General features: G+C 43.5%; 1 protein-coding gene across 1 annotated transcript in view; it reads left to right on the forward strand.

The window, feature by feature from the left end:
* LOC108668858 (small subunit processome component 20 homolog) overlaps nt 1-15,055 on the forward strand; it is a 16,843-nt gene extending 1,788 nt beyond the window's left edge. The window contains exons 2-4 of the mRNA XM_018156114.2: nt 952-1,244; nt 5,221-12,537; nt 12,688-15,055. Of these exons, the coding sequence (XP_018011603.1) occupies nt 957-1,244; nt 5,221-12,537; nt 12,688-14,352 (9,270 nt within the window). The 5' untranslated portion in view covers nt 952-956 and the 3' untranslated portion in view covers nt 14,353-15,055. The remainder of the gene's footprint in view (nt 1-951; nt 1,245-5,220; nt 12,538-12,687) is intronic.
* Nucleotides 15,056-15,353: the final 298 nt, after the last annotated feature.

Raw genomic sequence — 15,353 nt, forward strand, 5'->3', positions numbered from 1 at the left:
CCTTTAAGAAGTTCATTTTTTGCCTCAAATAACAATGTTGGATAGAAAAAGTGGTCTTGGTGGATCGAAATAATATATGAACCTTCAAAATTAGAATTCCATCCTGTTCACAGTTTCACAAGGTTTCCTGGCTGTCCAATTGCCCTCTTTATTTTAAGCCAATATTTCTACATTCTACAACAGATACATTGATGACACTTTTTTACTTTTTAAGCATCCTTCTCACGTTAAACTCTTTTTTGATTACCTAAATTCGCAATATAGGTAGGGTAAACGCGGTATATTCCGACATCAAAAAAAATACAATAAGAAAATTTTCAATAAAAGACATGCTCTGGTCTTCAATCAAACCTGCATAAATGAAGAACTGCTGTCGAAGCACCCTAATTTTATTATTTGTACATGTTTTTGAGAATTCTAATTATTCATGTTCACAGTTGTAAATACTTTCATCTGGTGTGTTAGTTTTTGCCTGAATTTCTAGTTTCACTGGATCATTTCCAGAGTGTTCTTCTAATTTTAATCTTATTTTAACCTTCATGGCATGCCTTGAATTAAAGTATGGGCAAGTTTATATGTTGTACCAAAAAAAGTTTATCATTGGTAAATATCTCTTTCTTGACAAGAGCATCCTGTGCCTTGGTTGAGGCAACTGTTAGGGTATTATGTTATTAATTGAATTAAGAGTCCTCAAAAAAACTATGTGCTATGAACAGTGCATCAAAAGGTAAACTCAAGTTACATATATGAGGTGTTCCAAAATTTGTATCTTGGACAAGATCATTCTGCTATCAGATTCCTTGATTTAAATATTTTCTTGAAAATATAAATTACAAGTATAGGTATGTTTATATGTGCTGGAATCCTGTTCAAAATTTTTATTTATTACCTCAGGGAATTGTGTAACTTCTGCATTTATCTTGTTCACCACAACATAATTCTTCTTTCCAGGAATCATGACAAAACTTTCTAGGCCTCAAGGCCCTAAAGGACTCTCACTGAACAAACCAGCTCCTGGTGCTAAGGGTAAAATCAGGAAGCTTAAGAATAAGAACAGATCATGTTTGCTGCCAAGACCTGCCAAAATGGGCCGCAAGGGCTGGCTGGGGTTTGCCGAGCGATGTCGGCGCATGACAGCAAATCCCATCAAGATCCTGCAGCAGCAAACTGGGGCCACTGACAGGACACATCTCAGCCATGCTATTGCCAAGTGGAAGCCACTTAATTTATCTTCACAGTTTGTTGTAAGTGCTTACTTGTAGATGCAATACTAGCATTTAGAAACTATAATTGATGGATATTTGTAATTATGTCTAGTAGTACTTTTCAGGAAATTTTATTTCCAAAATTTTGTTGCCCACGATGGATGACTGTTTCTTATTTGAATTATGTACTAGCCCAGTTGGGCTTACAATTTTATTTAACAAAAATCAGTTCTTATATAGTTATTAACCATTCTCCCTGTTGTTGCATCAGTGGTTATGTTTACTTTATTGAGACTTCACAGTCTTAGTTTTGATAGTTTTTATTTGTTGAAACCTTGCTGACACAATTTTCTTCTTTTATCTTTTTAGAGGCAAGGCAGGTGAGGATTGAATTACTTTTTATCATCGAGTAACCAGGGTCAAAGAAATGCTGTATTAAGATATGCCTCTTGCCTAATTCCTGATTACAAGATGCTGTTTTATACAATTTGATTTTTTCAAATAGTTTTTTAAGTGCTTGGAGTTATAGAAATTTACTGGATTGAAATTTTAGTAGATTTATGTTGTACAGAAGATTGACTTTGCAATTCAAAATCCAAATTTTATTGTTTGTCCATAACAAAACATCACTTACGTGTCAAACTTTTTACCACATACCAACTCATTTTTTTACCACGTTTTTCTTAGCTCGCTTTCGTGTCCGTCTGTCTGTGATGATCAAATCTTGCAATCGACATTTCACCAACTTTCCCGCTAGCTAGCACTCTGAAACTTTTAGGGAAGCTCATCTCCCGATAACAATACAATAATCAATAATTTGTTGCACGTTTTCAGGCGTATTTATTACCGAACCTTTCTTTATTACAGCCACGCACCCAGATAAATACGGGAACAACAATGTATCCCCTCGAGTAGTTTGAATCATGATTTCTGGAGGGTTTATATACTCATTTAACTGTAAGTCCTGGGTTCTCAATTACTAAATTTATTTTCATGCAATGAGGTTATATATGTAAATATTTAAATACATAAATATATGCATAAATATAATATTAAACTAATGTGTAAATGAGATTAAAGATACATTGGTAATATTTGACAGTGATCTACATCAACAAATCGATCTTACATTGATATGTTGATTTATTCTTGTTGTTTATCCTAAGAGTTTCTTTCATATTAAGACTGAAATATTAAGGTTTAATTGTGTTATTCATCCAAATTAAGTTGATGAGTAGGTACATGTTTTGGGTGTTTGTGTGCTCTGCTTTTAAGCTCTTGATAAATAAAAACAGATTTATACTCCCACCTTGCCTTAGAGAGTACGTAATGACACTAATGACAGTGAAGAGTGAAAATCACAAATTATTTCTCAACAGGTTTATCTTGCCTTCACTAACTTCTGTGCTTGAACTTTTTCTACTGATTTGAATGCTTTTTATTCCAAAGTAGAGTATTGTTGGCTCATCTGGCTGCTGTGATCCAGTATCAGTACCATCTTATGGAATGCCAGAAGGCATTGACAAATGTGTAATATGTTGCTTTTCTATGCATCTCTTATATGAATGGTAATTAGTATGACCTGAGGGTGGTTCTTCTGTAGCAGGATCCGAGGATATAGAGGAACAGCGTAAACGATTATATACCTAATATACTTGTAGGATTATAGTTTGGCTTACAGTTAAGGATAATCTAGGTTTATGAGTTGGAGCTTTAACAATGATGTCTTTGGCGTCCAGTTGTATTAAAGAAATGAATGAGTCTAGAGTGTATCCACGGGGCCTTCTCCACTCAGACATTGAGCTAGAGTTACTGTCTTGTTTGACATGGACAGGAGCAATGGGGTATACTGACAGCGGTCTTCACCCAAGACTGAAGTTAATTGATTGAGACAGAGCTTCTATAGCTTTGCTATCCGACGCCACCAAGGGCGTGACTTAAAAACAGGGAAGGCAAACACAAGGAAAGTTTTATGAACATATCAAAGTGAAGGAGATTATCTTTCAACAAGGAAGATATTAATGAGGAAATATCCAGGGACAAATGGTATCAATATTGTCACCTGACAAATGTCAATAAGCATTCATATATTCTGCACAAATATATTTGGGTAGAGCCCTCCTTTTGAAAGTTTGATAGGATTTATGCCATTTTATTCTAGAACTTTTTTAGAGATTAATTTCATTAGCTGTCTAACGATAGTTAGGTACAATCATTGGGTCAACAAGTATTGAACTTTCTCTACATGAGAGGTTTGTGCAATATGGCAGGGCATTTTGCTCACCACAGCGTTTTCAGGATTAAAAAAAAAAACAGCAGAGTAAACAAGGAGCTTCCAGGATTTCTGCTAGAAAGAGAATAAATTTAAGTAGTAAATGAAGCAGAGTAAGGTTCTTGTACAGTCCAGGGTATGGTACTAGTTCTAGGTTTTTTAGTTTCAAAGTGTGTTAAGTAGTTAGTTGCATTTTTAGTTAGTAAGTAAGTAGTAGTAAGTAGTTTAGTAAGTAAGTAAGTAGTAAGTAGTTAGTTGTATTTTTGTCCTTCCTTAGGCTACTATGCAGAAGCAATATATGAATGGTTGTGGAACTCGCACTTCCCGTGCTTGCACACTTATTCGTGCTTGCACACGTGTATTCGTATTTGAAATTTCTTTCCTTCAGTGGTGGTTGGTGACTAAACTTGTTGCAGTAGGGGCCTTGCCCTTAGATCAGCTATTGAAGCCAATGGTTGTTGGTTGTTCATTTGGCACTGTTTATTATATTATATTGGTCATATTGGAGCTGTTGGTTGTTCATTTGTATTAGTGTGAGGATTCATTCATCATTCATACTGAGGAATATTGATTCTGATAGTAAACTTCATTGACTTGTGGAACTTCAGGCTTTTTTTCATCCGTTATTAGGTCTCCTCTTTTTGGGTAATTTTTGAAAGGTTGTTCATATGGTCAAGGAGTAAATTAGAATATCTGTTGTTGATAAAATCAAGTCCAATGAATTGATGCTTTAATAGTGCTATCTTCATATCTTTGGGGTACTATACATACTGGACTTGTTAAGTTATTGCTGGCGTCAATGTTAACATTCATGAATTTTTTCTGCTGTAATTTCTTCAGTGGATTTCAGTATGGAGTTGGTTTTGAATAGGTTATTAAGTTGTAGGAGGAGCGCAACAAAATTAGCGACTATGAAGGAGTCATAGACGGATTGGCATTTGATAGATGGTTTCAAATGGGGATTGGCATGTAGGATCTTGTTTGGCAATGCGGCTGTGTATATGTTGGCAAGAGTGACTTTTGGTGGGGGGACTCCCCATACTGACCCAATCTGTTTGGTGGAGGTACAGGGTTCAATCTGTGTGGGTGAAAGGGGACCTCAGTCTTGAGTATTGTTTGTTGGGTTAGTGTATGCTAGACCGCAGACTAGGTCAATGGGAATTGCAGGAATGTTTGTGAACCGCAATTTTATGTCCCATGCAGCAAAGTTACTACCATGTGGATTAGTTGCTCTGATAATTTGTAAAAAGTTGCGTAATAAATGTTTAGTTATTAAATCTAAATTTAGAATCATGTTTATTGTTTTAGATTTGGCATAAATTTTGATTGGAAAATCGGATTTTAAATTAGTTTGTTTTCACTTGTGTTCATCAATTGTTTGTGCTTGTTGAATTTGGATCCTGATATTATTAACCTGACTTCATCCAGTGTTATTTACCCAAAAATAAAATCCTATTCCTCAGCATTAATTCATGTCTTGGTGTTATTTCTACAATACACCGTCAGAGTATAATATTTTTTGTGGCCGTTAGTCTTTGATGATCAAAGATTCATGTCTGTCTGAGTTGTCCTGTTATATGTATGACAAAACACATTTATATTGATAATTGTGAATTTATATCTCGTAATTTAAGCTTCATGTTGATTTTAGCAAATTTATTGGCATTCAAATAATGTGAACTACTTAGTATCAATGGAGTATCACAACTAGGAGCCTGAGTTGATTGTTTACTTACTGTGCAGGCGCTGCAGCGCGAGTTGGGACCAGACGTGCAGAGTCTGGCACAGTTGTTGTACCACCGCAAGCGTGTTGCTGCCATACTGCTGCGTCATCTTGCTAGACATAATGACACTGCTGCAGGAGAAGAAGAACTTACTGCAGAACAGTTGCATGTACAAGCTTTGGCTAAACTCCAAACATCAGCCTCCACAGAAGCTGGTGATCTCACCCAGACTCATGACAATGACCTGTCAAGTGACAGTACTGCTCTTGAGACACATGATGATGAGAATTTTGTGTCTTCAAACCTGATCCCTAAAGAGGCCAGTTACTTTACTCGTAGGTCCCGTGAACAGGATTCCTCAGCTGAAGAGCAACAAAATTCAGTGCTTGAGCCTCTGTTGCATTTAGTGGTGGCTTTTGCAACAGACATACCCCAGCATTTTTACGAGCATCACTTCTATGAGTTTTTACCCCACATTGTCAGCTACTGTGACTCTCAGGAGCCAGCACAAATCGAGCAAGTATTTTCATGCTTGCTGAATCTCCTAGTTACCCTCAAGTCTGATCTCATACGTGAACCATTCAAGCTTTACTCTCAATGTTTTGCCGACCTGCTGTCCAGCTCACGGCCTTGGTACATCAACGACATTGCCGTGCAAACCTTCGCCTTCATTGTGCGCAAGGTGGTGGATAAGGAGCTGTTCTTCTATCAAGTCTTCAAGCGACTGGCCAAGGATCCAAGCCAGGCCAAGGGGCTTGGCAAGCTGCTCACGGCCGTCATGAAGTCCAATAGCCTGAACCGCGTACACAGCGTCACTGCAGAAGTGGTGCGCATTATGCTTAACCTGCTGGCACTTTCCCGTGTTCCACAGGCTCTTACTTTGGAGGCTTTCCTTGTTGGTCTTAAGGGCTTGTTATGTTTCATTGCTCTCAAGAACTCTCTTAAGAATTGGCAGGAATTCTGGGCTGAAGATAACGAGCGTGTGTGGACCCCGATTTGGCGACACCTTGATGCGCTAGTGCAAGAACTGCCACCTATGGAAGCCCTTGCTTCATGTAAGGGCGACGCTGAAGACGAGACAGACTTGCCATCCAAAGTATTGGATGCAAGACAGGAAGAGGAGACAAATAGCGATGATGGCGGAGAGATGAGTGACATGAAAGAGTTACGTATAAGACTTGGCATAAAAAGCTCCTCAGCCTCGAGGACTTCAACGTGTACGGTCAGTGTTGACTGTCAGCTGACATCTGTTCTATCTGTTGTAAAGTTTTTAGTCGAATTTAAGCGGGGAAGTTTGCTGCCTGACGTCTGTCTAGTGTTCAACAAGATTGAGAGTCTATTGGCACGCCACTCATCGCCAGAAGTTGGCCATCTTATTGCAGATATTCTCGTGTGCCTTTTAAAGTCACCAAAGCATCAGGCTTGTCCTGGAAATTATGAAGCAGCCGTGCCTCTTCAGGTCCGCCGCAACCGTATTATTTCCCTCATGTTTCAGTCTAATTTCCCCGCCCCTGTTTTGTTCTCTTTCGCGCGTGGCTGTTCATCGCTGGAACATTTCCAACACGAAGTGCTTCCCAAACTCCTACGATATCTTGACAGCATTGTGTTTAGCTCTCAGGATGATGAAACTAGGCTGTCTGTGTTGTCCCTTGTGATGGATCTGTTGCTCCATCACCAACCTCCAGTCACCTGCGGTGAACAACTTTCTCAGTGGCAGAAATATCCTCTGTTATTCAGTAAAAGGTGTCCCGCGAATACCGACAAAATGAGCCCCAGCTCCGTGCCGGAGCTGCTAGAGTCTCTGGCGTGCGGAGGTCTGATGGACGACCTCAGCAACATTGAAGCCCTTCTCACATCCGTCTTGTGCGTGCCTCACGTAGAGCCTTTGGACTGCCAGGAGATGGCCTCTTATCTTGCAGGCATACTCAGCGATGCACTTAATAGTCTTCAAGTGTCACCTAAAACTGTCATGGCGACCGAAGAACTCACTCCCTTAGATCGCCCCGTCACCAAGAAACGCTCGCTTGAAAATGGAGTTGAGAATCCAAATTCCGGCTCCTCTCTTCCAGTTTTTGACTTCAACATCGATGTTTCCTTGGACCGCTCAACACACATGCTACTTTTCCTCGTAGATGTCACTGTCGAGGCGTTGGCTCACACGCTGTCTACGAGAGACTTCCTCGCTACCCTCACGGGCATGAATGTCATTAATATCCTACGAGGACACCCACAGCACCGAGAGAACGAGCACCTCCTTAGAGCCATCGACATATACCTCACCATTGCTGCTCAAGCACCCGATAATCTAGATGATTTTGTAACAAACCCAATCTCGGAAGAAACTTTCTGTGCTGTTTACAAGATACTGGCGCCGTCTTTAGCCTCACCCAGCGCCCAGACCCGCATGCTCGTCGCTCACATCCTTTCGTTGTTCCCTCTGCAGCTCCCTCCGCCTCCCAATGGCACCGCCAAACTCGAAAACCTCTTCCAAATCATGTACAAAATCGAATCCATGCAAGTCACGGCCCTCAACTACAACGAACGATTGCGCCTGCTAGCGCTCTTGGACCACGAGCGCGTTGATGCACGAAGTCCTGTGTCTGGTATATGTGAACTCGCGCCAGTACTCTTCGGCATCGGCCAAATGTACGTCAACCTACGTCCGGTGTGGGGATATGCTGTTGTCTACGTCTCTGCCTTTGCTAAGAAGCTCAGCCAAGATAACTTTTGGCCACTGTGGATATCGAAGCTAAAGCTCGTTTCTCACGCCGCCTTGTCGTCTGCGATGCATTCCACAGAAGGGAGTTTGAGTTCCACATGTAAAACTGCAAGTTTGGTGCGCGTGCACGAGTACTTGACAAGCCACGCGGGATCTGGTAAACTCTCAAGTCGAATAGACCATGCCAACGTGCGTAACCTAATGTGGAAAACCATGCACAGATTCCCGAATATTTGTGAGCTGCGCAACAGAGACATTGTGAGCACCTTCTTCCAGTTCATGGAGGAGGAGATGGAAATGACAGACTTCAGCATGGCTCCCACTGAGAACTTGGAGAAAACGGGGCTCTCTGCTACTGCTAAAACTGAAGATTGTTCTGAAGAACACGATGAAGATGAGGCTGATGATGGAGAAATTAACGACTCTGATGATGATGAAAACCCTGATGATGATGACCGCTTAGATGATAACAATCAGTCTAAAAATTCCGAATTGGACGAATCTACTGTTCTTGACGAAACTCAGAAAGACCCTGAAAATAGCGACGTGAGAACTAAAAAAAACCGTAGAAGCAAGCTTGTTATCAACTCCTTATGTAACTACCTGAACTTGTTTGCTAAATTCTACAACTTGAAGTCTGTTCACATGGCCGACTCGCTCGAGAAGATCTTTATGGACTTGCTGGTGCACCCAAGCATGCGTGTACAGGAGCTATCCTTGTCGTGCGTTTTGGCGCTGAAGAAACGATCGATCTTGCCGTATAAAGATAGTCTCTGCCTCATCCAGTCTAACAAAGCATTCAAAAGAGGCGTGATGGCTTTGCGCGTAGACAGTTCAGGTGACGACACCAACAGCGTGGCCGAAGAACATCGCTCTGAACTCATGCCCCTGTACATCAGACTTCTTTACAGTAAGATGCTCACCAGCGTCGGTAGGAACACAACAGGCAAAAATAAGATCCTCGTCAGGAAGACGACTGTGATGCGTCTGCTGGCGGGCATCAGGGACGAGGAAAGTAAATATCTCCTGCATTTGGCCTTTGAGATTCTGGAACCTCATTTGCAGGGTTCGTGTTCCGAGGTTGTGGATGCCGCATTCCGAGGCCTTGATGCCTCAAAGAGCATTCCATTAAAACGCATGTACGGAGTTCTAAGTTCCTTGGACAGCATGATACATTATCTCGGTAACCTTCTCCCAACCAAGCAGTCTTATTTCCTCAAAGTTATTCTCCTGTTGCTGAGTCACGCTACCGTTCTTAAAGACCACACACCTTCGGTTCATCATTCACACAAGAACCTATTGAAGAAAATCAAAAACAGGGCCATGAATGAGTTGCTCAAGTTCTACGATTCTTTTCAAAATTATAATTGGTCCCAAGATGAGTTGGAGGCAGTGTTCAAGTGTGTTGTGTGGCCGTCTCTCATTCAGCTGCCCACAGAGGGCGTTATAAACGTTCACCCTGTATTGAAGCTCTTCAGTAAGTGGTCAGAGAATGAGTATCTGCACCCACTCTTCATCAAGCATCACCCTGATGATGTTACCTTGTCACCTCTGCCGTACATCTTCTCCCTAGCCACCGAGCCTAAGTGCCGCGTTGGGGTCATCAATTTTATCCTCAACATCGTCCACAACCTCATCGGCCAGAACGAGTCTATGGTCGAGACGAGCGACGAACGCCCCAGGAAATTCAAGAAAGGAAAATTTGGCAAGGAGGAAGTGAAGGCAAGCCCAAAGCCGAGCGACTCGACTTTCGTAGACATGATACGCTGTGACAACCTGCTGACCGTCGCCGAGCCTACGAAGTTAGTGGACGTCAGCGAAACACCGACTTTGGGAACGAAAATCCTCCTTCCCTACATCCGCGCTCTGTGTTCCTGCATGCAGACGGTGCTGCACCAGCTGCTGCGCAAGTCGGGCCGCGATACGAAGCTTTTGCGTATCTTGTGTCTGGTTACACAATTTGTGTGTGATGATGAGGAAGGAGATAAACTTCTCAGCCTCATCATTCCTATGCTGGTCAAGAAGAAGACTGATGACACAGAAGTTATCAATCACTTACTCCTGACTTCGTCGAATCTACTGCCTATCTCTAAGAACGTAGAGAACTTCTCTTTAAAGATGCTTCCGCTATTCCGTAGTCTTGTGAACCAATCCTCGCGAGTTCAGCTCTGCAACGTCTATGAAAAGCTTGGGAAAAAACAAAACCAGTTTAAAGACTTATCTGATGTCATGTCAGGTCTCAACAGCTGGGAAGAGTCATTCATGGACTCCATAGATGTTGGTCGTAGAACTAAGTCGTACAAGCGTCTCGTGTGTTTGCTGCAGTCTACTCAGCAGTTTGATGTCACCTTGTTTCAGTTTGCCGTTCATCAGACATCTTACGACCTGCATCGAATGACGGACATCACTCTACAGGAGAGTGCTGTTGTAGCCGCCACGGAAGTGATGCGGTCGAGTTTGCGTTTCTGCGATAGTAATCGTGCCCAGGTTAATAGTTTGTTGAACTCCATCTTGGTTTCCATCAAGCGAGGTGTGACTGCTTCATCTGACGTGGTGCATTGCTTGCACCTGAGGCTTCTTGGCGAGGCCGTGCATCTGGCCGGCGATCACCTCAAGCCTCTGAAAGACCTGAAGAACATTAACCCCGACATAGATTTCTTCAAAAATGTGTCACACCTACAGATGGCACGCCGAGCTCTAGTGCAGAATAAGCTCATAAGTGGCATGGTATCGGGCAAGTTCCCCCTAAAGGTGGAGACCATCGAGATGTTCTTGTGGCCGTTGTTGTGCCGTTACATCACGAACCACCACTATGCACAGGAGACCGCACTTATGAACGCCACCTACACGAACCTGCTGGAGGTTGTGTTGCGGCTCTCCTGGAAGACGTACTTGTCAGGACTCAAATTCTTCCTGCATCGACTCAAGGACGACTCAGAAGGCAACAGACTCACCCTCAAAGTCGTGGGCATCATTCTTGATGGCTTCCATGAGGACGTTTCTGGCCTCGTGCTGCGCAAGACCAAGCTCCCTCGGGGCTCCAAAAAAGGCAAGAAAGTGCCACAAAAATCTCGCAACCGTCAATCCAAAAGTAGAGGTGCTAGCAAAATGAAAAGTAAAAAAGCTAATCTTAAAGCATCTATCAATGAAACTGGGACAGAGATTCCAATCAAATCCAACGAAGATGAAGAGAGCCTCGTTTCGACAGAAATTAAACCTCCCGTCGCTCCTGAAGACTCCATCAAGACGAACGCGCCTGTAGACGCTGCTAAGAACGCTCATTGCCTCATAGTGTACAACGCTTTAGTGCGGGAGATCATTCCTGGCCTCAAACGAGTGTTTGAGTCTCGCTCTGAGGCTGACGGCTTCCACAAAATGAACAAAACCAAGCGTGCGAGTGACGACGACATCAAGAAAATTCCCTTGGCCCTCCCTCTGGTCAAGGTGCTAAAAAAATTTCCTGAAAGCGTTTTGGAAGCAAATCTGAGCAATGTGTTCTACCAGCTTATGTGCTATTTGCGTTCCCATGTCCCATACATAAGACGAGAGGCTCGGGAAACCATCTTGAAGGTGTTGAAGGAGGTGGGTGGCAAGTTCTTTCCCGGTCTTGTGCTAGATTTGCGCGTCAATCTCAAGATGGGCTTCCAAAGACACGTCCTGATTCACCTGATTAAGTCGATCTTCGTGAGCTGTGCTGATATTCTCAAAAGTAATTACGTTTGCCGCTGCTTAACTGAAATTGTTGAGCTTTGCTGCGAGGAGTTGTTCGCCAACAAGGGAGTTGAAGACCGTGCGGACGACCGCGAGAAAGATTCCGAACCCGTGGAAGAAGCTAAAGGAGATAAGAAGAGTTACGTGATCATGGCTGCGCTTGGGAGATTTGTTCAGGTCCAGCGCGTTGAGGATGTGTTGGGGCCCCTCAAAGAGGTCCTGACAAGCACTCACAGAAAGTCTGTGGTCACGATGGTCGAGAAATGCGTCACAAACTTCATGCTTGGACTCGAGAGCAACGAATCTGTTACGCTGGTGGAGAAGCTTATTCTCGCCTATGGTATCCTCACCGAGAAAGTTGTCGAGTTCAAAAAAGAAGGAAACGCTGAAGAAGCCATAAAAACGGTGTACGATATTCCAGATCGCATGCTATTGGAGCCAGAACCTAAACGGGTCAAGTTGAGTGCCAAGACTTCTACATCGACCAACAGCTACGTCTTGGTCAACTTTGCATTCGGTCTTCTCTTCAAACTGCTGCAGAAAAATGCCTTGTCACGTGATGATCCCGAACACAATGGACTACTGGATCCGTTTGTCGGCCTCCTCATGAATTTCCTACACTCCAGTCACCCTGAAGTGACCATGTCGTGTCTGAAGTGCTTTGCCATTCTCGCTCGCTTTCCTTTACCTTCACTTAAAGAAAAAATTGGACCTCTTGTCGCTCAACTGTTCGTGTTACTCAATAAATACAACTCTACGGAACTCGAGAAAGGCCTCATGTTCAACATGGTTCAACTCACCTTCCGATGCTTTGCCGTCATTCTTAAGCACGTTGACTACTATACTCTAACAGCTGACCACAAGCGAGTCCTGCTTGTCTACATGAAAGACAATCTCATGAACCAGGCGCAGCAGAACACCGTCTTCTCTCTCCTGCAGACCATCATTGAGAAGAAGCTGCAAGCACCGGAGCTCCTTGAGGTCATGGAGGTCATCAAGAAGTTCATCGTGACTCATGGCTCCATTTCAGTGCTGGACCAGTGCCGCAAAAACCAGGCGCAGCAGAACACCGTCTTCTCTCTCCTGCAGACCATCATTGAGAAGAAGCTGCAAGCACCGGAGCTCCTTGAGGTCATGGAGGTCATTAAGAAGTTCATCGTGACTCATGGTTCCATTTCAGTGCTGGACCAGTGCCGCAAATTATACTTTGATTACCTTACCAATTATCCGACTCCTGTGGCGACTTTGACGGAAAATTTTCTTTACTACATTGAGAATCTGAACTACCCGACGGTCTCAGGCCGCGTCTCAGTGTGTTTGATGATTGATAACTTACTGGCTAATGTCACCAATGGGATTTTCACGCAGAAAATCACCCGAAAGTTATGGCTCAAACTCGTCTTGACTTTGATTAGGGAAGAAAATGAAGACTGTCGTAAGCACCAAGAGGTGAGCTTGTCTCAGACTTTTATTAACTCGCAACACAAGCAATTTCTCGTAAAAGAAGCACTCAAGCTCATGACCAGCGACGCGGACGCCACCCGCACCGCCGCTGCCACCAATATTCAGGTGGCTTGTTTGTCGTTGCTCGCGTTTTTGCGAGAAACGGAAGTTGAGCTCCCTAAAAACTTCTTCTCTGATGTCCTCCCTCGAGTCGTGCAGCTGCTCAACCCTGAAAACTTCACGCCCATTCCCCTAGATGACGAAGACTGCACTGTTCTGGCCCAGCAGATGTGTGTGGACAAAGCCCTTTTGGTGCTCCTTCGACTTTTTCAGAGGTTACACGAGTTGTATCAGCATGACAGTAAATGGATCTCGATTACTAGTGAGGCATGGGGACACGTGCGTGAATACATACTTTATAATGAGCTGGACGTTAGACTACAGGCGAATACTCTATTAGGGAAACTCTTTGCTTCGTACCCACTGGAGCAGAAACCTTGCCCGACCATAGCTGCATCCACCACCAAAGTGAGGAGTCTAGTCAAAGATTTGGTTGCCCAATTCCGATGTCCTGTATCAGTGGAAAGCAAATTCCATCAGCTGTGCCTGATGGCCGTACGCAACCTAATTTATCTCATCAGACAGAGCAACAAGGTGCCGATGGTGAGCGCGGACGTGGCGCACGAGAAGCGTCAGCTCTCCAACTCCCTCGCCAAGAGCTTGTCACTCAGTCTCAAGACGGTCAAGGAACACGGCGATATTGCTGCCAGTGCCGTGTGGGTGATGTCCTTGGTTTGCAAGGTGGCCGTGGAGGACCTCAATACTAAGAGGACTGTGCGTCGGGAGGCGGCATTTAATCTCATGGCGGGCGTTGTGCTCCTACTGGAGGAGAAGCTGAATACCTGCATGCCTGTGCTTGAGGTGATCATGACCGAGATAGCCAGAGAGAACAAACAAGAACAAGAAGATAACGAGAACAAAGACGGAGACAAGTCTTTGCCCGTAGTAAAAGAAGTGTCTGAGCTCATTAAGGAGAAACTAGGATGGGAAAAATACGGAGAGTTGCTGCATGCCGCCGAACGCGGCTTGAACCAAAAGCGTTTGTCTCGGAAGGCGAATAAAAAAGAAAGATTCATCAGAAACCCAGAGTTAGTGGAGGCCGAGAGGCAGAGAAAGCAGAGACACCTTAAAGCCTCCCTCAGGAGGCGCAAGTTGGAAGGCGGACCGGCGCTTAAACGCAAGAAAAGAAAAACCAATGAAGCGGCGGTGCAGATTTAATTTCATTTAAACCGTTTATGTTGTCATGTTAGAGTCGTTTAGAGGATGTAGAGGACCTGATGTGTTGCTGCTGGCAGACTTAACATAGTTACTGTTGAAGGCAGACTGAACATTTTTAATTTTGAGATACACAGTTTGTTGTCTGAATGTTTCATTGTGTTGCTGTTTATACGCACACGTGTCTTGTCCAGGTTTTCCTGTGGTTGGTTTTACAATAATTTCAGTTCATCAATCTGGAGAGCCTAATGTTATTCAACCATCTAGTTAAAAATAATGGCAGGGGCTGAAAAATAGAATCTTATCATTGCTTGTAGTTTGAAAGTCGCGCTGGGAAATTGGAATTGTTAATGCTGTATAAATTGAAGCTAAACCAATCTTGAATAATTACACTATATATATCTTGTTTTGGGGCATGACTCGACTGTTGATTGCCAACACTTCTCTACCCAGGCCATTGTCTTGCCCAAATGCCCACTCATGCCTCCATACCCCCCGACCCCCCACACATCCCCACATGCCCCTCTCTGTTATATCGTTGGTTATTATCGCCATATTATTCCTGTCCTTCGTAACCCTGACCGCTGCTGCCAATGATGGCTGTGTGATAGGTGACCTGCGATGTGCCTGCCTATTGAAGTTTGTCAACCATGAATAATTTGGCATCCTGAAACAATAATGTACATAAATACAATGGAGAAAGACGTACGATCTGTCACTCACCCCCTTTACTGTTATAGATAGCATGCCTGTCACTGGCACCACGTTCATGGTGGTGCCTGTGGTTTACTTCGCTGTTTTTCGCTGGATAAATTCCTCGTTGATAAAATTTAGACCAGTTGAAGTATTTCAAGTCGATAAAAGAAACTCCGACATTCATGGCTCAGGCGAGGGGCTGAAATTAACGCTAACTTTACGCTCAAGCTTTTCGATGAACGCAGATCTGCGGTGATCACAGTGGCCTCGAAGCGAATGCGACATCGTATGAAGGATTCGGCATCGTA

Source organism: Hyalella azteca, unplaced genomic scaffold (genome assembly GCF_000764305.2).
Source record: "Hyalella azteca isolate HAZT.00-mixed unplaced genomic scaffold, Hazt_2.0.2 contig11355, whole genome shotgun sequence".
Lineage (NCBI taxonomy): Eukaryota > Metazoa > Arthropoda > Malacostraca > Amphipoda > Hyalellidae > Hyalella > Hyalella azteca.